The sequence below is a fragment of the Lemur catta genome, chromosome 1 (assembly GCF_020740605.2).
Source record: "Lemur catta isolate mLemCat1 chromosome 1, mLemCat1.pri, whole genome shotgun sequence".
NCBI classification, from domain to species: domain Eukaryota; kingdom Metazoa; phylum Chordata; class Mammalia; order Primates; family Lemuridae; genus Lemur; species Lemur catta.
In genome coordinates, this window is record NC_059128.1 from 67,416,230 (window position 1) to 67,440,212 (window position 23,983).

The 23,983-nt window shown below is 50.9% G+C and overlaps 3 protein-coding genes across 17 annotated transcripts; 2 read left to right on the forward strand and 1 right to left on the reverse strand.

The window, feature by feature from the left end:
- The first annotated feature begins 3,855 nt into the window (after positions 1-3,855).
- On the forward strand, positions 3,856-6,791 carry RNASE13 (ribonuclease A family member 13 (inactive)). Its single transcript, XM_045526990.1, has 2 exons — positions 3,856-5,037; positions 5,316-6,791. Exon 2 carries the CDS (start codon positions 5,324-5,326, stop codon positions 5,783-5,785), a length of 462 nt encoding a protein of 153 aa, XP_045382946.1. The 5' UTR covers positions 3,856-5,037; positions 5,316-5,323; the 3' UTR covers positions 5,786-6,791.
- A 631-nt stretch (positions 6,792-7,422) lies between these two features.
- TPPP2 (tubulin polymerization promoting protein family member 2) lies at positions 7,423-16,635 on the reverse strand. 7 transcript variants are annotated; one of them, XM_045527074.1, is made up of 6 exons: positions 16,267-16,635; positions 14,525-15,848; positions 13,684-13,790; positions 9,214-9,442; positions 8,798-8,951; positions 7,423-7,697 (listed from the first exon to the last, which is right to left on the reverse strand). In XM_045527074.1, exons 4-6 carry the CDS (start codon positions 9,384-9,386, stop codon positions 7,515-7,517), a joined length of 510 nt encoding a protein of 169 aa, XP_045383030.1. In that variant the 5' UTR covers positions 9,387-9,442; positions 13,684-13,790; positions 14,525-15,848; positions 16,267-16,635; the 3' UTR covers positions 7,423-7,514. The 7 variants fall into 7 exon arrangements, with proteins under 7 accessions (XP_045383030.1, XP_045383021.1, XP_045383056.1 ...); XM_045527065.1 differs by lacking the exons at positions 14,525-15,848; positions 16,267-16,635 and adding an exon at positions 12,009-12,104 and having other exon boundaries at positions 13,684-14,016; XM_045527100.1 differs by lacking the exons at positions 13,684-13,790; positions 14,525-15,848; positions 16,267-16,635 and adding exons at positions 12,009-12,104; positions 13,516-13,607.
- On the forward strand, positions 13,494-22,116 carry NDRG2 (NDRG family member 2). 9 transcript variants are annotated; one of them, XM_045527008.1, is made up of 17 exons: positions 13,494-13,556; positions 15,158-15,224; positions 15,927-16,007; positions 16,344-16,385; positions 16,759-16,864; positions 17,052-17,172; positions 17,352-17,414; positions 18,385-18,445; positions 18,634-18,720; positions 18,923-18,979; positions 19,157-19,260; positions 19,770-19,814; positions 20,110-20,161; positions 20,407-20,454; positions 20,672-20,707; positions 20,868-20,919; positions 21,128-22,116. In XM_045527008.1, exons 3-17 carry the CDS (start codon positions 15,933-15,935, stop codon positions 21,292-21,294), a joined length of 1,116 nt encoding a protein of 371 aa, XP_045382964.1. In that variant the 5' UTR covers positions 13,494-13,556; positions 15,158-15,224; positions 15,927-15,932; the 3' UTR covers positions 21,295-22,116. The 9 variants fall into 9 exon arrangements, with proteins under 9 accessions (XP_045382964.1, XP_045382977.1, XP_045382992.1 ...); XM_045527015.1 differs by lacking the exon at positions 13,494-13,556 and adding an exon at positions 13,720-13,814; XM_045526997.1 differs by lacking the exon at positions 13,494-13,556 and adding an exon at positions 14,111-14,208.
- Positions 22,117-23,983: the final 1,867 nt, after the last annotated feature.

Consider the following 23,983-nt stretch of genomic DNA (forward strand, 5'->3'; position numbering starts at 1 on the left):
CTGGATACCAATGGGAAGCCCATGAGAGTTTTGCTCCAAGCAGGAGCAGATCCAAGTTCTGGTATCCTAATTTTGTTGATCCTGGGATAAATAAAGGTAATGGGCTCATTTTTGTTGACTGAGAAAGTGAAACATGCAGCAAGTTGGGGTTAGATGTGGAACTGGCTTCAGGTCTCTGAATTCCCATGACCTTTCCTGGAACAGCTGTGGGTCTGGAGGAGGCCACACTTACAGAAGGGTGGGGACCGTGGCTCCCACACCAATGCCTTTAGACAAGCCAGGATGCAGGAGAGAGGGACCTGGTCCGGGAATGAGCCCTTGCCAGCTCCCCTTTTATGTACAGAATAAAGTATAACATCCTTAGCCTGACAGTCAGAGTCTGCCACAATCAGGCAAACCTGTCTTTCTAACTTCATCTCTGACTTTTCTCCCACTGAGTGCCTAGCCAGGCTGGTTTTCTCCCATTTGTCAAACGTATCTTGCATAATCCTTTTTATCTCTACTGAACTTCTAACTACCCCATGAGATCCATCCCAAGGCCCCAGGGTGACCCCCCCCAGGGAAACTTTTTCTGACCCTCCCAATTCATAGACATCTTTCTCACCTCAAAATTCCTACAGCATTTACTGTCTTCAAGATGTATAATTTTCTGCCTTGAAGCACTGGTCATTTCTTTGTGTATATTTATTGTTTTCCTCCAACTTAGACTGTCAATTCCCAGAAGAGTAGGCCCACCTGTTACACTTCTTTTACATGTTTCATAGGACATAGCATAGTGCCTTGCATATGACCCTAACTGATTCAACTTTTAGAAGGCATTCACGTGCTCCTGAATGATCCCAGTCCCAAGTAGGATCACCACCAAACCACAGAGATGGTTATCAGATCGAGAAACCGACAATACAGCTCCCGACTTCAGCCCTAGGGTTGAAGGTTGATATGGCTGAAGCAATCCTTTGGGTTCAAGGACAACCCAGGCACTGTCCATGAAACAGTACACTGTTTGAGCAACTTGAAATGGACAGGGCAAAAAGTAATGCCATTGAAAGCATGGTGAGCCCACTCAGGGTAAAACCTTAGGGTTCTCCTCAATCACATGGAGTCACTCCTACACCTGCCACCCTAGCCAGTTGTCCTACAAATGCTTATCCTTGGGGAGGGAAGGGAGAGAACGTGTAGATGTTTACATGCAGAGGGTCATCTTTACAGGAAAAATAACTCAAATTTATCATTTCAATGGTGAACTATTAGTACTCCTTTTGCTGGTAGAAGAACCAGCACCATTACAATCAAAATTTGTTTAACAAAAATATTTCTAAGCCTTAAATGTTTACCAATTCTTTTTACTACATAAAGTATAAGTAAGTCTGCTCTTTTTAGAAAGTTTGATTATCCCATCATTTAGACTAGGGCTTCTCAATCTCGGCGCTATTTACATCTTGGCCTGGATAATGCTTTGTTATAGGAACTGTCTTATGAAATGTAGGCTGTAGGATGTTTAGCAATATCTCCAGCCTTAGGCCAGTAGCAACTCCCAGTTGTGACAGACAACCAAAAATGTCTCCAGACGTTATCAAATTGCCCCTGGTTGAGAATCACTGAATTAGACATATGGCCTTGAACAAGCTATTGTCTCTCTAGAACTTAATGTTTTTCATATCTAGGGTAATTCTTGTATATGCAAAGTTGAGTGCAATGGGGGAATAACCCCACAAATCTCAGGCTTAGGGAGCTCATGAAACCATGATGAGGATGTCATAGTGCATGGCGCAATCCTGTGGATCACCACCTCTAGGACAGGATTTTAGAGAACAGACCATCAGGACTGCAGTTGGGGACGTGAAGGCCTGTCACTCAGTCCCTTCTCACCATGTTTCCTGGCCCTGTACTTATGCCTTGGTTACATATGTTTATACATGTGCCTTTCCTATGGAATTATAAATTTAATGTGGACTGGAACAGTCTTATTTACTTGTATATTTTCCATGACATTTGTCCTAGTGCTTTTCTTTCTTTCTTTTTCTCCTGGGCTCAAGTGATCCTCCTGCCTCAGTCTCCTAAGTAGCTGGATTATAGATGTGAGCCACTGTGCCTGGCCCCTAGTGCTTTCCAGATACTATCTGACAATAATTTTTTAAAAATTATTTTAAAGTAATCATAAAACCTTCATGGAGATGATTTCTAAGTCAGGAGTTAAAGGGGGCTCTAGATTGGCAGAGCAGGCATGGGGGGTGGATGGGGATGCTGTCGCAAGACTTACTTAGGGAATAAAAGGCTCTGCAGATGTCAAAAGTGACTCAGTGTAGAACCTAGAAGGCCATATCTGGCGATCCATTTATATGTTATTTAATGATGAAAAAGCACTTGCATGCTTGCTGTCTCATTTTATTCTTACAGCCTTATGAGGTAAGGAAGGTATTATTCCATTTTATAGAAGAGGAAACAGAAGCTCAGTAGGTCAATTAATATTAAGTCCTGAACTCTTTACTGATGTGCTGTTCAGTTTCAGTAATCATGTGTGAAGGGGTGAGTGGTGGTGAGTAGGAGAGTGGAGAGTGATGATGGGTGGGTGGGGAATGAAGGAACAGGAGGATCAAGAGGCATCAAAAGCCCCTTTCTCTTCTCAGGGAAGCTGCAGCCTTGAAGGACCAGGGAAGAGGCAGCATGATTTAAGGCTGGGACCACAATGTGGCTGGCTTCCTCAAAGCAAAGACTTGAGTCAGCCAGGCTCAGGCACCACCCTGCATGGGCGCCCATTCAGTGGTGTCTTGTTGAGCAGGCTGCAGGACGCAGATGAGCCACCTGCCTGTGTGCGCTCTATCCACACTTGTTTGTGCACACTTCCCTGGGGAGGTCTGCCAAGCAGGGGCTTCTTCAGTGGGACCTCTGGGTTGAGTCTTCATATGAGCTAGCTGAGGTCACAGGTGAGGGGTGTCGGTGTGGCAGGAGTGAGGCTGATGACAGGGACTGTGGGGCGTCCACATGGGGGTCTTTGATTCTCAGGTCGGCACTTTGGTGGGAGGCCCCTGTGCACACGGCCTCCTGGGTCCCCGTGCGTGGGACGAGAGTGGTGCACGCTCTGTTCCCCAAGGGTCATTGGGCCTGACAGAGTAGGAGGGAAAGCAGAGGGAGCAGCAGCATTCCAGGTAGGAGAGACAGCAGAGCAAGGGCACAAAGTAGGGGTGGGGGCACAAGTGGGAAGCAGGGCAGGGAGGCAGATGCAGCTGCAGACCCGGGCAGGAGCAAGATCATGGAAGGTCTTACGTCCTCTGAGACGTAGTTTGGACTATAAGAAGCTACTGCAGAGTTTTTGACCTAAGAACGGACTGCATTTTTTCCTCTGGCAGCTGTGTAAAAGATATATTTGAGTTAGGCCTCACTAGAGTTGGAGTTGGAGAGCATGTGATGTTCAGGAGAGAGGAGAGCCCGAGAAGAAGGAATGGAACGGACGGGCTTGGGAAAAGTTTTAGATAAGACTGTCAGGGCTGCATGATGGCTGGACTCAACGCTCATACTGAGTACTCACCATGTGCCAGGCACAGCGCTGAAAGCTCTTAATATACCTCTTAATGAATCCTTACACTGCCACGAGGTATAAAATACTATCCTCATGAACAGATGAAGAAATGGAAGTGTAGTGGTTTAGGAAACTTAGACTGGTAGTATGCAGCACGTGAGCTGTGGAGACAGGGTTCAATTCCTGGTCTGTTCCACTCAAGAGCCTTGATCTTAACCACCAGGTAGGAAGACCTCTAATAGGTAGGGTGAGGGAGGAAGAAGGGTACAGGATCACTCTCAGGTTTCTTGCATAGGTCAATGAGGAAACTGAGATAGATAACACAGGAAGAGAAGCAAGTCATTGGGAAGATGGATTCAGTTTGGGACTCTAGTTTGTGCTGTCAGAAAGTGCCAGTCTAGAGGGCTGTGAATGAAGAACACCAGTATGTCTCTCTGTGGCCTCACCCCTTCCTCCTCCTGAGCCATACTGTGGGCCTTGGAGCGCTCAACTCTATGCGTCCTATCTCCCCTCTCCTGCCCTCCAGGGCAAGAGTGAAGAGGCTCTCCTAAGAGGAAGCCCCAAAGCTGGAAAACACCTTGCAGGGAGACAAGGCTGAGAGGCCTGTGGAAGTCAAGGGCTACGGCTGGCAGGCGCCAGGGAGCAAGCTCCGGGGTTCTGATGAAGGGGCAGATGTTGATAAACAAGAGAGTTAGGAGCCCAGCCCTAATCTGATCAGGCCAGGCTCTGGGGTCCACATCCCCTCAAGTCTAGGTTATGCTGTTGAATCCAACCTGCCAAATTGGAGGCTTCAGAGTCCGCATGCAGAGATCTCCAGGAACACTTGGACTGTGACAGGGCCTGAGGTCCCAGGTGAGGGGTGTCGGTGTGGCAGGAGTGAGGCTGATGACAGGGACTGTGGGGCGTCCACATGGGGGTCTTTGATTCTCAGGTCGGCACTTTGGTGGGAGGCCCCTGTGCACACGGCCTCCTGGGTCCCCGTGCGTGGGACAAGAGTGGTGCACGCTCTGTCCTCTGAGGGTCAGGAATAAGAAGCACTTTGTTCCTCGGAAACACAACAGTCTTTTCCTTCTCACCTTGCCACCGGAGCAGAGCTTATGGGCCAGAGAAAACATCAAAGAAAGCCCAGGAACTGAGAGACTTCTGGCAAGGAGGTTGGAACTAAGTGTACTGATGACACCAGAGAGGAGGAGACCAGATAGCAATGTCTCTTTCCTCCCACCCATCCAACCCCCTCAGCACAGCGGGTCCTCAAACTTAGGGGACACCACCTCCTCCCAGACTAGTCTTCACCCAGAAACCTTTCTACCTTCTTCTCACCTCTGGGCTGTCCTTGGCCTCAGGCAGGAAGAATCCCTGAGCCCACCAGCTCAGCTGTCTTCAGCTTCTGTCCTTCTAGAGAGAATTATCAGGCCAGCTTGTTCCTTCTATCCTCTCTGAATCGTTTACCAGAAAAGGTGCTGGGGCCAAGGATAACTGGAAAAAGCCTCTCACCCAAGGACCAGTGGAGCTCTTATTCTGTAAGTATTGTAGCTCACGGACTGGGTGAGGCTGAAACCCTGTGGTGGACCAGGGGAGTGGAGGGATGGCTGAAGGTGGCCGGTCAGCTGGTGGCCTTGGGCAAGCATCACATCTTTTTGGGTCATGAAGACTTGGGTGGGGTGATCTCTGAGGTACCGTCCAGCTCTTAGAGGGAAGGGAATGCACATAGGGAAGTTTGGGGAATGCTAGAGGTTCTGGAAGGGGCAGACAGCCACTCTAGGCCCACCCCTACCTCCAACCACCCTAACTCTACCAGCAGGTGGAATGGCACCAGCTGTGGCCCGGCTCCTTTTCCTTCAGCTTGTTTTGGGGCAAACTCTGGTCCTGGATATCAAGCTGCCGATCGCCATCAAGAACTTCCGCAATTTACACATAGACTATCCCAAGGTTAGATACCCGGAGGGTTTCCAGGGCTACTGTAATGGTCTGATGGCCTATGTGCGGGGCAGGATGCAAGACTGGCATTGCCCAAAGATCCATTATGTGATACATGCCCCTTGGAAAGACATCAGGAAGTTGTGCAAGCATAGTGAGAACTTCTGTGAGAACTACAATGAATACTGCACACTCACTCAGGATAGCTACCCCTTTACCATCTGCTTCCTGGATCTCAAACAGCCACCCACTAGCTGCCGCTACAATAGCACCGAAACCAACCAAAGGCTCTACCTGCTCTGCTCCCGCAAGTATGATGCTGAACCAATAGGTATCATTGGCTTCTACTAGGGAATTTAATTCCTGAGCCCATCCCCCACCTCTACCACCATAGGCCAGTCTGTCCTCATTTCCAAAACTCTGATCCCTGAAACAAGACTTCCTTCTTGACTCTGAAGCAGGCAGGGTCCCCTCCCAAGAGACTAGGTAAGTGCACTTTGATCACTATGCAAAGTTGTACGGTCTTCTAGGCTCTTTCCAACTTGTTTACCATCCCCACCCCCATCCTCCCTCTCCCAGAGACAGTAAAACCCACCCAAGAAGCTGAATGTGTCCAGTTGGCAGTGACTGTCCACCACTGGGCCAGATCCTAAATCCTGGATGGAGGCCCAGGGCCTCAGCTCACACCATGGCAACAGGCACCAGCCCTACGTCTCACCTCCCATCCCCACCACCATTCTTGGCTCTGTCTTCCCCATTTCCCTCATAATGCCCTCCACTCATCCACCCGCACAATGGGTGTCTCTAGCTGCAGGAAGCTCCCTGAGGCCCTCAGACTCACTTTGGCTTCACTTCCCCACACACTCCTCAGCTCCCAGCCTGCTCCACCCTGTGAAATCATAGATTCTCCCTTCATGTAACTATCCTTCCCTCCCTCCTCCTACCATGGAACCCAGTGCTGTCTCTGTCCCACAGCCTTTAGTCACCTTGCCTTCCTTTCTCCAACCTCTTTTTCTGCCATCCTTCCCACCTTGGCTTACTTGAATTTCAAGATATCTTCTCCCCTCCACCCCCTAAAAGTTCCTGCTTCCTCTCTCTTCCAGTAGCTCCTCTCAAACCCCCAGACTCCAGGGTCTGCTCCTGACCAGGCAGGGGATGAGGCAGCCCCGCTCTGGTCAGTTTTTTGGGGAGGGCAGGGACCCTCTAGACACTGATAGTCATGTAAAGTTTTGAAACCACAACTCAGTTACATGAGATATAACCATTGGAGAAACTGGGTGAAGGGCACAAGAGACCTCTCTGTACTATGTTTTGTAACCTCCTGTGGATCTATACTCATTTCAAAATAAAAAGTTAAAAACACACATCTGACTCCACTCTGATTTAACTCCTTTTTCTCCGGTGCACCAGAACTCCTGCTCTTGGAGTCCTCGTAGCCACCCACCTCTGGCCATCTTCCTGGGCTACCTGTGGTGGTCAGGAAGAGCTGCTGTTCCGTGTGTACCATGCTGGAGGTGAGGTGGGTAAAACTCAGTTCAGGGCTGGATGTTGAAAAGGGATTCTCCCTTCCTCCAGCTTTAGAATGAAGTGGTAATAGGAATCAGGCCACCCTAGCTGGCTTCCACTTCTCTCCCAACAAAACCTGGATTGCCACATATGGGAAAGGTGGAGGGACAGGGAAGGATCTAATAAGTGGCATATCGGTCAACGTACATCAAATTAGGAGTTGCTACTCCCTTTTGGGAGGTGGGGGATGTGGTGGACACCAGTAATACTTTTGCCTTCACATCTGGTTCATCTCTTATCTCCAAATATATCCTTCAGTCCTGTTCTTACTGAGGGGAATGCTAACTTACGGCTGGTAAGCATGAGGCTAAGCAGAGTAAGGGTGTGTGGCTGAAGACAATGACTCCCTAGACTGTCTCTTCTCCCTCTCTCTGCACCAGTGGGCCCATCGTGCCTCACCCTCTTTGGACAGAGCTCATTAGTTGCTGCACACACAGATGTTTATTGTTTCCCCAGCTCCTTGGTGTTAAAGATGCAGGGTCAGGGGGCTACTAGGCTAAGACGAGGCTGCTCATTACTTCTTCTTATCATAGGTGCCAGCACCCTTGTAGCCACTCACGTAGCCAGAGTTGTCAGTTGTCTCTTCCCGTCCTGCGATGCCCTTGCCCTTGCCACTCTCATCAAAGCGCTCCTTGTGACTGCCGGTGTACTTGCTGGTGTCTGTCAGACGGTCCACTGCACCCGCTGTTGTTGCTTTCTACAAGCCAGATAATGGGTTTGAGCCCTCTTCCTCCCCCTGCACTGCCACAGCCCTTCCCCAGAGATGGCCCAAGATATTTGGAACAAGTGTGTGGAGCTCTTGCTCTGCCTCTGGCATGGGACTGCTTCTCTTAGGGCTCAGATGCAGCTGTGAGCCGGAGCTCTGGCAAGAGCCATCCACTCACAAGGGAAGGGGAGTCTGGTGTGGGAGTGTGTGCAGGGTGTGCAGAGGGAGGGTGGATTTTTCAATTTCCAGAAGAGTTATTCTGACGAGGGTACTGTGAGAGGACCTCACTTCCAGACCCAACATGAGAGCCGAAAGAGCTTTTAGCACAGAGAAGACAATAAAGGAAGTGGGTAGGTGAAAGGCAGGAGGCCTGAGATTAAACCTTAAATAAGAGCAGGAAGAGGAGTGGGGATCAGGTACCAAATCCTCTACACTAAAGTCCTCCAAAGGCCACCAAGCCCTAGTTGCCTGAGTCAGATACTGGAGACTTGGGAATGAGTCTAAATCTACTATTAAAATGGCTATGAGGCCTGGCTCGGTAGCCCACGCCTGTAACCCTAGCACTCTGGGAGGCTGAGGTGGGAGGACCACTTGAGGTCAAGAGTTTGAGACCAGTTTGAGCAAGAGCAAGACCCTGTCTCTATAAAAAATAGAAAAATTAGCTGGGTGTGGTGGCACACGCCTGTAGTTCCTGCTATTCGGGAGACTGAGGCAGGAGGATTGCTTGAGCCCAGGAGTTTGAAGTTGCAGTGAGCTATGATGATGCCACTGCACACTAGCCAGGGCGACAGAGTGAGACTCTGCCTCCAGAAAATAAATAAATAAATAAATAAATAAATAAATAAAATGGCTATGGACTTTGGGCAAGACACTTCCCCTCTCTGGGCCACAGTTTCCTTGTCTCTGAAATGACTAGATGATCTCTAAAGTCTGTTTCCAACACCAGCAGTGCACCACATGCTTTCTGCCCTGTGTCCCTATAGTCACAACTGTTGGCAGGGTTAGGGACCCTGGTGGGCAGGAGGGGAGACTGGACCAGTAGGGATTCAGGGACATAGGGTCAAGGGGTAGAGGTGAAGACTATCACTCACAGTAACACCGGTGGTGGCTGGGTCCTTGCCCTCCATGAGTTTATAGATGTTCTCCAGGGCTTCGTCTTCACTCTTCACCTTTAACCGCTTCTGGCCAAGTTCCTTCATTGCCTCTTTGAACTGCTGAAATGTGATGGTTCGGGCATTCTTGACCCTGGTCAGTCAGACAGAAATCCAGGAATTTTGGAGCATGTACTCATTACCTTTCAAGGCCCAACCCTTCCCTTACTTAGGTTTGGTCTCTTTTGACCCATCATTGTGTGTCTCGAGGACAAAGAACAGTATGGTGCCAGGTAGCCTGTAGGTGTTTGGTAGGCCCACGGCAAATGTTCTGCCTGTGAGCCACATGAACCCTTTCATGGCCAGCTACCTTGCTTGTTCTCCTCGCCCCCACCCCCGTATCTGTGATTTCTCACTTGACTTTGCTGAATACAATGTCCACATCCGTGGAGGTGACCCTCTTGCCATCCATGATGCCACAGTCTTTGCATAGCTTGGAGAAGTTCTTGTTGTTCATTTCAGTGCCACTGCTTGACGATTCTCCAAAGGTAGCAAACCGCTGGAATGTCTTCTCTGCTTCAGATACCATGGTCAGCTAGAGGTGGGGGAAGACAGTGGGGGGAGAGGGAGGAGGGAAAGGGAGGACTGACAAGTAATGAGGATGAGGGTTAAGATTAAATCAGCAACAGAGATAACTCCCCTCATCCCTGCTGCTCCCTCCCCTCTACCCCTCACCCCCATTCTACCTACCATAACCACAACACGAGTCTCCCCTTCCCAGCACTGGGGACACTGGGGTGGATCCTATATGCTGAATAATCCCCCATTTTCCCCACCACTTTTATGTACCTAAGAGTGCCCAGATGGTGTCTGACCTCTCCCAGCCTTTGTATGTGTGTGCAGATATGTGCAGGAGCCAGCTGGCTGGGGAGACTGGATGGCAATGAGGAGACAGGGGAGGATAGGCAGGCTTCTATGACTTCAGCAGTGTTTATGTGATATCACTTCTGGCCCCAACTAAAGCCCCTGTCTTTGGGGGAGGGGGAGGGTCTTTGCACGGTGAACAGAGTAAGCTGCCAACCTTCTGACCTTTTCAGATGACCAGACTTCCATCATTTCAGCTCAGTTTAGCAATCCTGTGGGTCCTAATCAAGTTGCTTTCTGCTCTGCTATGCAACAAAAGCTGAGGCAAGCCCAGGGAAGGTGTTTTTAGCTCATTTGGGCTGTCGTAACAAAATATCATAAACTAGGTGACTTATAAACAACAGAAAATTATTTCTTACATTTCTAGAGGCTGGAAAGTCTAAGATCAAGGTGCTGGTACATTCAGTGTCTGGTGAGGGCTGCTTTCTGGTCCATAGGTGGTGCCTTCTTGCTGTGTCCTCACCTGGAGGGGGTGAACGAGCTCCCTTGGGCCTATTTATAAGGGCACTAATCCCATGCATCAGGGCTCTGCCCTCATGAAACCTAACCAATTCCCAAAAGGCCCCACCTCCTAATACCATCACCTTGGGAGTTAGGATTTTAATATATGAATTTTGGGGGGACACAAACATTCAGATCATAGCAGAAGGGATTAATGAAAACAGGTTGGCATCCTTTCTAGTCTCCGGGCTCAGGTGTAGTGACCAGCATGGAGAATCTCACTGGCTTTAACAGACAAACCCCAACAGAAACTTTAAATAACTTCCAATGTTTGGTCCAGTAGGGAAAGAGCATGGGCCTTCGGGTGTAACGGAGGTGGGAAGGTCAGGGTAAACTGGTCCAGAGTGAGGGTGAGTCTCAGACTATGAAAATCTAAGTTTCCATGCAGGTCAAAGATGTTTCTCAGGGATTTCTCTCTTTGGCCTTTTCTCTGGCCAGAAGCCCTATGAACTTCAGGGATCCTAACACAGAGCAACTAGATTCGTGACTTTCCTCCCCTTTCCATCTAATAATCAGTCACCAGTTCCTACAAATGTTTTTTCCCTTGTCTTACAAATGCATTCCTTTCTTTCCATTTCTATTCCTTCACCCTTATTCAAGTCCTTATCATCTCCTATCTGGATGACTACCTTGGCTTCCAAATGATCTCTTTCCTAAGTCTAATGTTTTGCTCCCATCTACCTGTAGCCATCTCTATTACACCCTCCTCATCAGATTAATTTTCCCAAAACAGTATCCCCTTAACAAACATCATCTACCTCACCAAACATCATCTACCTCTCATCAATGTTATTTTTCAACTGGGGCCATAATGGCCTAATTGCTATACACTTGAGAGGCTACCTGGTAATGGAAAGAGCATAGTTCCTGGAGTGGAATGGATCTGGGTGGGGATTTGAATCCTAGAAATATCATTTACTAGATGGGTGGCCTTGGGCAAGTCACTAAACATCTTTAAGTTTCAGTTTCCTCATCTGTAAACTCAGAACAATATCACTTACCTTACAGTAGAGGGGAATAATATTATGATAAGTGCCTTGCACATAGTAGCTACTATTCAATTCTCCAAAGTGACTTATGTATTTCTGCTTCCAAACTGTCCCTGATCTTCTTTCTTTGCCTGGATAGAATGCTCCTCCCTATCACTCAAATATTCCATGGTTTCACTTCTTGTCTGAGTGGTTCACCATAGGAACAAAACCCTTTCTCTTCTCTGAATTATCATAATATAATGGTTTCTGGACTGTGGGTTGCAGCCTCATGGGGTGAGGATTTCTGAAGTATTGCTAGGGACCCTGGAATCTGTATGTATACAGAAGAGTGAGTGTAAATTGAATAAATAATATATGCCTTGCATATTATGGTATTACTTCATTTACAGATGTTGTGGTTATCAGAATACATAATAGAAACTTATTCGAAGCTCTTGTTGCATTCACACCTTGTATTTTCTCCATCAGAGAGTACTGAAACCATCATGTGGGAAAGGAAATCTCAGATCTCCCACTTGAGAAGGGCGGGAAACTCCTGCTACAGGACTTATTATCTAAGCAAATAATTTTACATATACATATTTTTTCTTAACTTTTTCTGTACTTATACCTTCTCTAGACTACTTGATCATAAACTTCTAAAGAGTATGTGACCAGACTTCACACTTCTTTGAATTCCATCTGCACAATGGCTTGCACATAGCAGGTTTCTAAAACTGTTGCTTAGTTGAAGGTATAGTTTGAAGCCTCTTCTGGCCCAAGAGAAGGAAGTTTGTCTTTGTTGGAACACTTACACCCAGGTCCAGCTGGGAGATGCTCTGATGTGGAAGAACTCTATCTTTGGGCAGAACCAGCCTTACTTCTCAACTGCAGCAGGCTGGGTGGGACCCCTAGTTTAGGAAGCAAACAGATCTCAGTGGAAATTTCCCACCTCCTGCCCGCCCCATGCCCCTGTGCAGGCCCCTTATCAGGTTCCCCCTGAGTCATCCTGACCCAGAGACGAATTTAGATGCTGGAACCTTCAGGTCCTTCCCTCCCCCACTCCAAGTAAGACTACTTTAGACACATCAGAGAAGCAAAAAGTTCTGAAGGCAAAAGTTCTCACTCTAGGGTCTCTTTCTTCCTAAATTCCACTAGAGCTGGTGAGATCTCTCTCCTGTCCGATCCATCTTTAGCTATGATCCTAATTCCAGCAGGCTTTCCCCTGTCCGGGAGAGTGTTAAACTGGCATCCAGAGGGAAGAGGAGACTAGGCAAGGAGCCAGGGTGTCCAGGTTCTGTGCCAGTTTCTGGGGAAAAAGTTATGAAGGGAGTGGGAGAAGGGAACAGAAGAAAACTTGGGTGCTCCAAATTGGGGGATGTAGGGGGAGCCCTTACATTTGGGGTTGTTGAAGGCTGGGTTTGAGCCTGACCGGTTCTCCTACTCTGGGTCACCACCTCCCTCTTGGCCTCTCCTTCTTTCCAATAGACCCTGCCAAGTGGGGATGAAAGGGGCATTGATGCTCCTTGGATGGGAGGGGCGTTGCGGGTGGTGAGGGTGGTGGTGGGAGGGTGGTTCCCAGGCAAGAGGGGGGAGGGCAATTTGGGGGTCTTGGGGGGGCAGTCTGTGCTAGTGTTGCAGTTGGCAGCTCAAGTTCCATTGGCCATTGTTCCCAACTGGCCTGGTGCCCAGCCCCCGAAATGGCAACTCAGGAACCAGGCTGAAGGGGGATGGGGTGGGGATGATCCTGGGATTGGGGGAGCAAGAAGGGGGGCAGGTGGGGAGAAATTCAATCTGGTTTCCTTTTGCTTAAGACAACTTCAAATTCCCTTAGCCACATCAACTATCCGGTTCCAAGGAGCCTTCCTCTGAGGGGCACGGGCAGGGTGCATCTGGTGTGTATGTGTGCCTGTGTGTGAAACCTATAGTAAGCCCACTCAGGAACAGGGAAAGACGGGGCAGTCCCCAGATCATCGCCTGGGCATTGCTATTCAGCCGGTCTGAGCTGGTCTCTCCCTCCGTTTCTGGGCCGGACTGGGAGGGGTTAGCGCCCGAAGCCACAGGGTCTCTTGGGTCCCAGCCCAGGACACAGTGTCCTCCCCAAGCCCCTACTCCACCCGCGCAGGGTTAACTCCGCCTCTGCGCCTGTTTACCCAGGAGTCAGAGCCTCTGGGGGTCCCCGGCCACTCCCCCGCCCCCCTTGAGGCCTTGACCCGGGAGTCCCCGTTGGCCATCCTCTCCCCCCTCCTGTGATCGCCCTCTATTTATAGCGGCCCCCCACATTCCCCGCCCCCCCTCCCGTCCTGTTGTCCAACTTCTCACCAAGCAGCTGGAGAACAGGCGTCGGGACGAAGCAAAGAGAGGTACCAGGACCCTGGGCGCCAGGGAGTTGGAACTCCTGCGCCCTAGACGTCCCCCTACTCGGTGCTGGCACCCCTGCCCCTCCCAGCCGGCGAGACCCCCGCCTCTTTGGCGGCGATGCTCACCCACCTCCTCCTTCCTTAATCTAGCTCTCTGTTTCCGGGCTGGCGGAGTCGAAGTCGTGGGGTGTCTGTACCCTGGGTTCGTCTTTCCCATATCTGTCCCCACCACTGGGTCTGGGGGCGAAACAAGGAGCCATGGTGAGACAGGCAGATCCAGGTCATGGGTGGGGGCGCTGTCGAGGGCAGCCGAGGGGATCCCTTTTAGGGTTAAGGGATCTCCGTACACCCCACACCGCCCCGTTGCGGGGGTGTGTTGTGGGGAGCGCAAGCGGAGCCTGGAAGCATCCAGCAGTTTGCTCTTCTTGGAGTCTCCCCACCGCGCCCCCGCTCCCGCACAGCCCCTCCCTGAGCGGCAGTCTGGGGCGGGGTAAAAGGGGGGGGCGTGTTTACTGGGGGTCTGGGGCGGATCTGCTGGGAGCCGCCGGCCCGTGGGCGGGCTGAGGCGGGCCGGGGGCGGGTCTGCGGGGAGCCGGAGCCTGGGCGGGCCCGAGTCAAAGGCAAGTGAAGGTGGAAGCGGCCGCGGCGGCAGCAGGTAGGGGGAGGGGCAGGCGGGGGGCTGCGGGGCCTGGAAGGCGCCAGCTGGGCGGGTGGGCGGTTTGATCCCAATCCCCTGGAGCGGACAGCTCCCGGGAAGAGGCCCGCAAGGAGGGGGCGCTCGGCTGCTGCGCACAAAGGGAGAAGCTCCGCAAGCGGCGGGGTGTGTTTGGGGTGTGCGCGAGGTTGCGTCCAGAGTCCAGGGCACACCGAGCGGGCGGCGCAAAGGTGTCGGTCCCCGCGCGTACAGGCAGCGCAGCCACTCGTAGGGACAGGTTCCGGGTGCTGGGCCCGGCCAGTCCCATCCGTCCTACCTATCCTGTCCCGGCTGGCGCTCGCCCTCGCTAGTCGTCGGGGGAAGATGGGAGGAGATTGCGGGACGGCCTTCCCCTCCCTTTCTCCGCTCGCGGGACCTGCAGAGACTGGGTGGAGGAGAGAAGCGAAGGCACGAAGCTTTTCTTTTTTTTGGTTTGTTTTTAAGTGGAAGGAAACAGTCATGCTCTGCTATCCTTATCTTACTAGACAGCTGTCAAAAATCTTGGGGATCCCCTAGTCCCCGTTTTCTGGTTTGCAGATAGGAAATTGAGTACAAGAGTAGTAACTGACTGGGCCAAGGTCACGCTGGTAGTGGCAGAGCCGAGATTAGGATCCAGAGGTTCTGACACAGCCACGCTCTTTCCTCCACATCAGCACTTCCTTCTCTCCTCCCCCAGCCTGGACTGGTACCTGTTCTGTGTTGACACGCAGGCCCCTCCAGCCTGTATTGATTCTCGTGCATGCCTAGAGAGGACGTGTTCTCTGGACTCGGGGGGTAGCGACTGGGGAGGGTTAGTGACCCTAGGAGGGTTAGTGACCCCAGGAGTCTGGGTCTTGGCTGAGGCTATCTGTCCCTAAAAGACCCAGGGTCTGTCTCCCATGTCATTCACCTCGTTGCTGTGTTTTCTCAGACCCCAGAGTCAGGAGGAGTGAGAATCCTGACCCCTAATTCCACTACATCCAGCCAATAGGAGCCCAGTAAGTGACCCCACCCCCAGGCTGCAGACTCCTTCCTGTGCAGGTCTGTCCAGGTGCTCTGCTCCTCACACCCCACTAATGTTGAATGTATGCTAATTTATTCATAGTTGGGAGGGAGAGTGAGGGGGGAAGGGAGGCATTGGATCTGTAGGACATAGATGTCCCTATTTGTTGTTTTCCCTCTCCCCGCATTTGTCATGTTGCTTTGGTCCCTTTTAGCCCCTTTTTCTTTGAGTTTCTGACCTTGAGGCTTTAGTTGAAGGTCAGAGTGGACTGTGGAGTTTCATTACTCTGTCCCTGGTACCTTTAGAGTACCCAGTCACTGAGCTATGAATTTCACCCTCTACCTGAGAGTGTGGGGTGGCCCCTAAATATAGCCTGGGAAATCCGAGCTTCACGGCTGCCCCACCCTGGTATTTCAGTCCAGGGGGGGGGTCCGGAGGTGTGGGTGTTGAGGGGTGGCAGTGAGGATTGCTAGTCTGAAGAGATGAGGTGTCCTGATTCCTCTTCCACAACCTCTCCTCCCGATCTGCCTGGGAATGGAGCTGGGGCAGGAAAGCCGCTCTGCGTGTGCTGGAGTCGTCCTCAACTCCTGGGTCCCTCTGCACCCTGCGCCATCCTGTGCTGAGAGAGGAAGCCTGGTGTTTGAGGTGTGGGGTAGGGATACAGTCTCCCAGTATTGTTGTTTCCTCACCCTGCCAGGCCACCATGGCGGAGCTGCAGGAGGTGCAGATCACGGAGGAGAAGCCACTGTTGCCAGGACAGACACCTGAGGCAGCCAAGGTTCTTAGAGACCCTCTGACTCCCATGCCCGAATTCCACACCTCTAAGCATCACCCTCGGCTCCTGACTTCCCAAGCCCGCGGATCTCATTCTAACCCACACCCCTGCTTTCTCCACCTCTACCCGAGTCTCTCTCCCCATATGCTACAGTTGGGAGTCCAGGTCCTCGTCTTGTCACTACACTAACCTTCATCTTCTCCATGTCTCTTTGTGTCAATCTCATTCTGTCTTTGGTCTCTGTCGGTCTCTCTTTACCTACCTCTTTGTGTCTGTCTCTCCATCTGTGACTCTGTACGGTCGTGTGTTTCTGTATTGTCTGTGTGTGTCTCTCTCCAGGAGGCTGAGTTAGCTGCCCGAATCCTCCTGGACCAGGGACAGGTAACAGCTTGGGGGCAGTCCCAGGGTGGGCGGAAGGCCTCTCCTCTCCGCAGTAGAGAGAGGGCCCCTACCTGGGTCTTTCTCCTCTCTTCACTTCCTTTCCTTCTATTCTCCTCCTTTCCCATACCCATCTCTCCCCTCTCCTTCCTTCCTCTTCCCTTCTCTCTCTAATCTATCATTATTCTTTTCCACCCTCAAACTCATCTTCTGGTGTCACCTTTTCCTAAATTCTTGCTGATCCTATTTTTAATTCTTTGTTCTCTTCTCCTCTTTGTCCCTCCCCTCCCAACTCCCTGACTTTAGTGTTGCTCCTCCTCTGGCCCCTTTTCCTTTCAGCCTAAATCCTACCTGACAGTAACCTATTTTCCTGCAGACTCACTCTGTGGAGACACCTTATGGCTCTGTCACTTTTACTGTCTATGGCACCCCTAAACCCAAACGTCCAGCGATACTCACCTACCACGATGTGGGACTCAACTGTAAGGACCTTAATTTCCCCTCTCACTCCTTTCTGGGAAGAGGCTGGGGGAAGGGTAAAAACCCAGTGGAGGGGGAGAGGGAGGGGTGGGCAGAAGGTCTCTCCTGCTATGAAAGAGGGTGAGTTCTGACTTGTGGACATATTTTCCTGTCTGATTCTATTATTGGGGTGATGTGGATTCTCTTTAGATAAATCTTGCTTCCAGCCACTGTTTCAATTCGGGGATATGCAGGAAATCATTCAGAACTTCGTGCGGGTTCATGTGGATGCCCCTGGAATGGAAGAGGGGGCTCCTGTGTTCCCTTTGGGGTAAGAATTAGCTCTTTACCCCTTGCCCAGACTGTGAGGGACTGGGCAGGAGTGGGGAGGATTGGACGGGGGAGAAGGAAAGGGAGGGCAGTGGTGATTCCAGGAGAGGATGAGGACATCCTGGGGTGGGAGGCATGGGGGCAGGTTGGTATGTTCCTTGACACACCTCTCTTCCCCAGATATCAGTACCCATCTCTGGACCAGCTTGCAGACATGATCCCTTGCATCCTGCAGTACTTAAAGTGAGAGGCCTGGGGACCCCCTCCAAACCAGAATTCTCTTTCCAGCACAAGGAGAACCTTCGAACTCCTGGGTCCACCATGGTTCCTGGGCTAGTTCTGTCCTCTGACCTCGATATATCCTTTCTCTTTCATGCTCCCACTTTGATTGTTGAAAGGAAGGGGAGTGGATTTGGAAAATTGACTACAGTCGGCAGAGTAGCCCATAATGGAGGGAGGAGAGGAAAAGGAAGGGTCCAGGCTTGGCCTTGCCACAGGCTGAGGAGGGGCTTCTCTGATCAGAAAGCCAGGCAGGGAAAGAAGGGGTGACATAATCCCTGGGGAACCCGATAGACCTGTCTCATTCCCTCCCACTCCCCTTCCTTCACACCCACACCTGGTGAACCCGGAGCCCTGCGAGGAAGGGAGTGTGGGGGAAGGAAGAAAAGCCAGACCAGGCGTCTTTGGCATTCAGAGGACTCCTGGCTGCTGTTCTCAGCTCGGCTTTTCCTAGGCACCAGTGCTCTCAGCAGCTCTGGTTCACCTCGTTGCCTCTGTTTCCCTCACTCTCCCTGTTGTTCAGTAAAGTTGTGTCTGTTTTTACATCTTGCTTTAAGTTCCATTCTTCTGCTCTAGAGGAACCAGGAACTAAAGCAAAACAAGTTGAACTAGCTCCCGGAAATTGAGAGTGGATAAAGAGCCATCTATGTAGGAAAACAGTGCGTCTGGTTGGTTGGTTGGTAGATGGGTGTTTCTTTTCAAGACACTAACTCTCCAAGAGGAAGTGGGGTATAGGCTTTAGGGATCTACACTGACTACCAGTGCCAACCTTTAGTTCCTTGCACCTTCTTTTTAGCATCTCCCGAAAGAAGGCCCCTTTCTGTCCTTTGTGCCCCTGGCCTCGGGAAGGAGGGTGAGGAGTTTGAAGAGACTGGGCTGTGGCAGGTTTTGGACACCAGAGCCCATGAGACATACATTTATTTCCCTTTTGCAGTTTCTCTACAATAATTGGAGTTGGTGTTGGCGCTGGAGCCTACGTCCTGTCGCGATATGCTGTAAGAAATAAAACCCCCCAGATGAGGGAAAGGAGGATGCAGACTGATTAGGAGAGTAACGTTCATTAGTGTGTGTTTGTGGGAGGGTGGGGGTCAGGCCCTATGGAGTCCAAGAGTGGGCAGAGCTCAGTGGGGAGGGGATAAGGCCATGCCCTGTTTCTGATTTCTTTCCTTCTGCTGCCCCTCAGCTTAACCACCCAGACACGGTTGAAGGTCTTGTCCTCATCAACATTGATCCCAACGCGAAGGGTTGGATGGATTGGGCAGCCCACAAGGTTTGGAGAGCCCTGTGTGCTGAGACCTAGGGTGGGGGTTCCCCTTGTGTGGGTCCAGTGAGGCTCCTCCAGCATTTAACTGAATGGACTCTGGACTTCAAGGAGAGGGGGTGATGGGGCAGGAAAGTGAAGCTGGGTCACTTTGCCTGGGCCTCTCCTCCCCATAATGCCCTGAACTTTCTCACCTGCCCTTTCCTCATAGCTAACGGGCCTCACCTCTTCCGTTTCGGAGATGATCCTCGGACATCTTTTCAGCCAGGCAAGTGGTTGTGGAAGAGGGAGGGAATAGAGGGGACCAGTGGGGACTTAAATGCTGGGGGTGAATTCCTTAGCTGGAAAACAGGGTCTGGGGAGGGAAGAAGGCTTACCTCTTTTCCTCCGGTAATTGTTGGCTTCTCTTTCCAATCCTAATTTTTCTCCCTGTTCTTTCCTTCAGGAAGAGCTGTCTAGAAATTCTGAGTTGATACAAAAGTATAGAAATATCATTACACATGCACCCAACCTGGAGAACATTGAACTGTATTGGAACAGCTATAACAAGTGGGTGGGCTGTGTGTGTGTGTGTGTGTGTGTGTGTGTGTGTGTGCATGTGTGCATGTGAAAGAAATGTAGCAGTGACCAGGCGTCATGGGGAAGCGCAGAGGAGGAGAGGGGAGCCTGGGAAGTAATGCGGTGTGCAAAGAAGGCAGGATTGGGGTACCACTGGGGCAGCTTCCACACAAAGCCAGTGGGAAGAATTGTGAGGAGCTGTTCCCTTTCTCTTGTTTACCTCCCTTGGATTTTTGGATTCCCAGAAGTAAGATGATCTCTTGTCCTATGCCCTCCCTCCCCCTTTGCTGCCCTCTGACCGGGGATATAGGGCACAGGTGACTACAGGGGTGTGCTTGGGATCTGCCTGCCACCTTCTCCTTCAGTTTCCACTTTTAATCATCAATGTGTATTTGATCATAATTTTGGGGAGGAAAATAGCTTCCTCATGGGGGAGTTAGCATATATCTGGATGGACAGCATTGCCTATCTAAAATTCCTACTCTTTAACCCCTCTCTAGCCGCCGGGACCTGAACTTTGAGCGTGGAGGTGATATCACCCTCAAGTAAGACTTTCAGAGAGAAAGCTTTGCCCCTCCCCCTGGGTGTCCCCTAGGTGCTTATATCCCTTAGAAGAAGGAGAGTCTTTGGCCAGGGAATTTCCTTGTCACCTCCCACACCATCCTCTTTAGCAAACCGCTTCCCTCTAGATCTTCCCCCTTTGAATCCTCTTGTTGGGGCCAGCAGGGGGAAACAGAGGCTGTTCCTCTTTGGAGCCATTTTTCCAGCTGTGCTTCTAGGAAGAGGCAGGTGAGGGAGTGCTAGGGGCTCACTGCCTTCTCCCCTACGCAATGCCTCTAGGTGTCCTGTGATGCTGGTGGTAGGAGACCAAGCACCCCACGAAGATGCAGTGGTTAGTAGGGAATTTTGGGTGAGGGAGGGAGGGTTGGGGTCCTAGGGTGGTGGTCAGAGAGGTACCTTGCCAAGGGGATAACCTGTTTGACACAGGGAGATCAACTTTGGGGCGTAAGAATTTGATTCCTGGTAAGAAGGACCTGGGTAGGGGACTGACAGGAAAGGGACTGGGGCCTGGGTCCCTTGGAGGGAGGGGGTCACAGGGAATGTGACTTCATTCATTCTGCCTTGTGCTTACTGCAGGTGGAATGTAACTCAAAGCTGGACCCCACCCAGACCTCGTTCCTCAAGGTCAGTACCCTGCTTCCTGGCCCCTGTCCAGAGCCATATGTCTTCTCTAGAGTCAGCTGCTGAGCCTCTAGGGCCCTGCACGGGAGCAAGTGAGGTGAATGAAGGAAAAAGCAAAGGGGCTGGAGTGAAGTAGTTAGGGAAAAGAGACCCTTTTCTACCTCTGCAGCTCATTTGATTAATTTGTGTATCACTTTTTCTGGGGGCTCTCTCCTGACAGATGGCTGACTCCGGAGGTCAGCCCCAGCTGACTCAGGTGAGTACCCCTGCCGTCTCTGGGATGGGGCAGTGGGAAAGGATAGTGGCACTGAACTGTGCTCTTTGCCGCACACCCTGTCCCCACACTGCCACAGCCTTGGGCTCCAGCTCTGCCTCTAACCTCATCTCTCCATCCCCTTCTCACTGTACTTCCACAGCCAGGCAAGCTGACCGAGGCCTTCAAGTACTTCCTGCAAGGCATGGGCTACAGTGAGTATGGGGACAGAGGCTATCGTGAGGACAAGGGATTGCTGCACAAGAGGAGGGAGGGGCACTGAGGGGGTGGAACCATCCTGGACTCACCGCCATGTGCCAAATCAAGCTCAGTGGCTGTGTCTCCATCCAAGCCCACTGAGTTGCCAGCCTCCCTTCCTCACCTCCTCTCTCTGACTACGTATGTATTCTTCTGTCTCCACAGTGGCCTCATCCTGCATGACCCGCCTGTCCCGGTCTCGCACAGCCTCTCTGACCAGTGCAGCATCCATTGATGGCAACCGGTCCCGCTCTCGCACCCTGTCCCAGAGCAGCGAGTCTGGGACTCTTTCTTCAGGGCCCCCGGGGCACACCATGGAGGTCTCCTGTTGAATGACCCTTGTTGCCCCAGTGTGGAACCCAGCCCTCACCTCCCCCAGAACTAACCTGGGAGGTGCATAAGGGCATTGGGCCAGAGGAAGCAAGGGAAAATGGGCAGATCATGTGGGGAGACGATCTTCATCTTTGCTACCCTAACTTTGACCTTTAACCTGTGATTCTCTCTAGCTCCTGGGAGAGATGCCCTAATATCTCTTAGGGACCTAGACCCCTAAATTATCCTCCTCCCCCATTTTGGTGTTAAGGTGGAGAGGGCATGTGTCCTCTCTCTCTGATTTAGGTGTCTGTAGATGAGGGATAAGAGGTTGGTGCGGTTGTCATGGTGCCTCCATCAGATTCTCCCTACTTATCCCGTATTTGCAAGGGGAGGGGATTTGGGGCTGGGGCTCCATTCACCAAAGCTGATATGGCTTCTCATTAACGCTGCAGGCTGCCGAAAGGTATAGGCCTAAATGAATGTGTGTCACGGGGAGACTTCTGGTGGGTTAGTGGTCCTCAGGATGTGACAGCAACATCTCGTGTGTAAAAGAAGTTGGAATGGGAGGTGGTGAGCAATGAAGGTGTCTGGGGGAAGGATTGGCTCTAGGTGGGCAATAGGAGGGGCCTGGGGCCATTTGGCTGCACTAACTTTGGTAGCTGTAGGTGTGCATCTAGAGTGGGACGGGGAGGGAGCTAAGCTTGGGCTGGGCTGCTTGGGGCTCGGCATAGGGGTGGAAAGGGCCACCCCAGGGCTCTGACCACACTGCATTATGTGTGGAAGGTGCCTCCTGTCTCCCACGACTTCTGCTGTAACAATAAACTGTAGAGGAATCTGAACACCATTATTCTTCTTTGGGTATGCCTACATCCTGCCCCTTTTCCTATCCTCTCCCTGCCCAGCTCTCACATTCTCTTCTCAAAGGGACATAAACCACGGTAGAGGGTGTATGTGGCATAGACACTTCACAAAATATGACCACATAGAAACCAGCCCCATTCCAATAGAGTGATGTTGTCTCTGATATTGATAGTATTTTCAAGCTTGGGAGAGAGGAGCTGCTTAGATCTTAGAAGCCTTCCTTATCAGTTATGGATCATTGAGAAAGGCCATAGGATTTCAGAGATGCTACCAACATCATGATCTCTGAGAAAGAATAAAGAAATCTGACCGAAGTGCCCAAGGATGTCTTGCGACCCACGCTCCTGCAGGATCCTCCCTAGGGGTCACCAAGAGTCCGTTCTGGATGGGTCAGCACAACCAGTAGACCAGAGCTCACGAAGTTACTATAGGGGTTGGGTTGCTCATAGTTCATCCCAATCTGAAGACTCTTTCAGGAAGGTCACAGCAAAAAATGATTTCTTCTTGGGAATTCCTCCTCTCCCATGGAATTCAAGGGATCTAGGAGCTAATGTTTGTGGTTCTCTAAGAAGCTATTTAACAAATATGAATAACAATCATCAAGAGGAATTCATATATTTTGCAGCTCTTGAGGCACAAGACATAAAAATGAGAAGGCACTTTGTAGCATTATTGGCAAGAGCACTGTGGATAGAATATTACAGGGTCATTTGCCACACTGCTTTATAGAAACCCCACAAGTAATTATACCCTTTCCTCAACGAAACTGAGCTGAGGACTAATGCAGTTTGATATCTAGTGCTGACACACTGATTGACGTGGAAGTGGGGCATGGAATACGTTCTTTATTCTCGAGCATTTCATCAGTCTCTCTGATAGGACTGAGTCTATATTTTAAATGCAGTAGGCCAGGGTAAGTAGCAGGGTTAAAGAGTTAGGTATTTACTGGTGACGGTGTTGGGTGACCACATGCAGGGCAGGCAGCAGAGTGCTGAGATGCCACACTGAAGAAAAGAAATGGAATCATTGGGGCCCTCTAGCTCCTAGGCAAAACATGAGGAAAAGGCAAAAAACTACAATCAGCATCAGCCTTTACTGGCTATAGCTGCTGCTGTGCATCATGGAAGGGAAGGCAGGTGTTTTTTGCACATCTGCCTATATAGAAATACCATCAGCAGGGCAATCTCCAGGAATGGGAGCAAATTACCTTTACATGTACGTATGTAAGCGTGTGCGTGTGTATCTGTCATGTAGGTAGGTGTGTGAAATGGGTGGTGACTGTATGTGTCTCTCCCATAGATGTGTCTGTATAAGAAACCTAGCAGGTAGGTAGAGGGAAAGATGCTCTCTGCTGGGAGCTAGTGGGGGTGGGGTGGGGTTTGCTGTCCTTGACCGACCTCCCTCCTTTGTTGGTCCTAATGTTCTAGTCCAGCCCATGGCAACGCAGTGCCCCCCTGTGGTTGGCATGGTGCTTAATAACTTTCCCCAGTTCTCGGGACCTTTCCTAAGATTCCCCAGTCCTACAGCCCGTTGTCCTTTGTGGTTCTACGCAGTCGCTCTATGGGGAGGTCCTGATAGCGTTGCCAGCTGCTCCTGTCCGTTCTCAATACCAGGCCTCAGAGGCTCGGAGGAGAGACGTGGTGATGTTATAGAAGCCGAACCACAAACTCCCTACTTTTTGTCTCTGTTTTAGGCTTAGGACTCCTGTTTCTCTCTTCCCCTCATTCTCAAGGAATGTATTTCCCAGACTTTAGGGACAGAAGCCCAAGATAGTTGAGAGAAGATTCAATGGGAAAGAAAATAAAACTAGAAGAACAGAGTGAAAAGAGCCTTATGGTTTCAGCT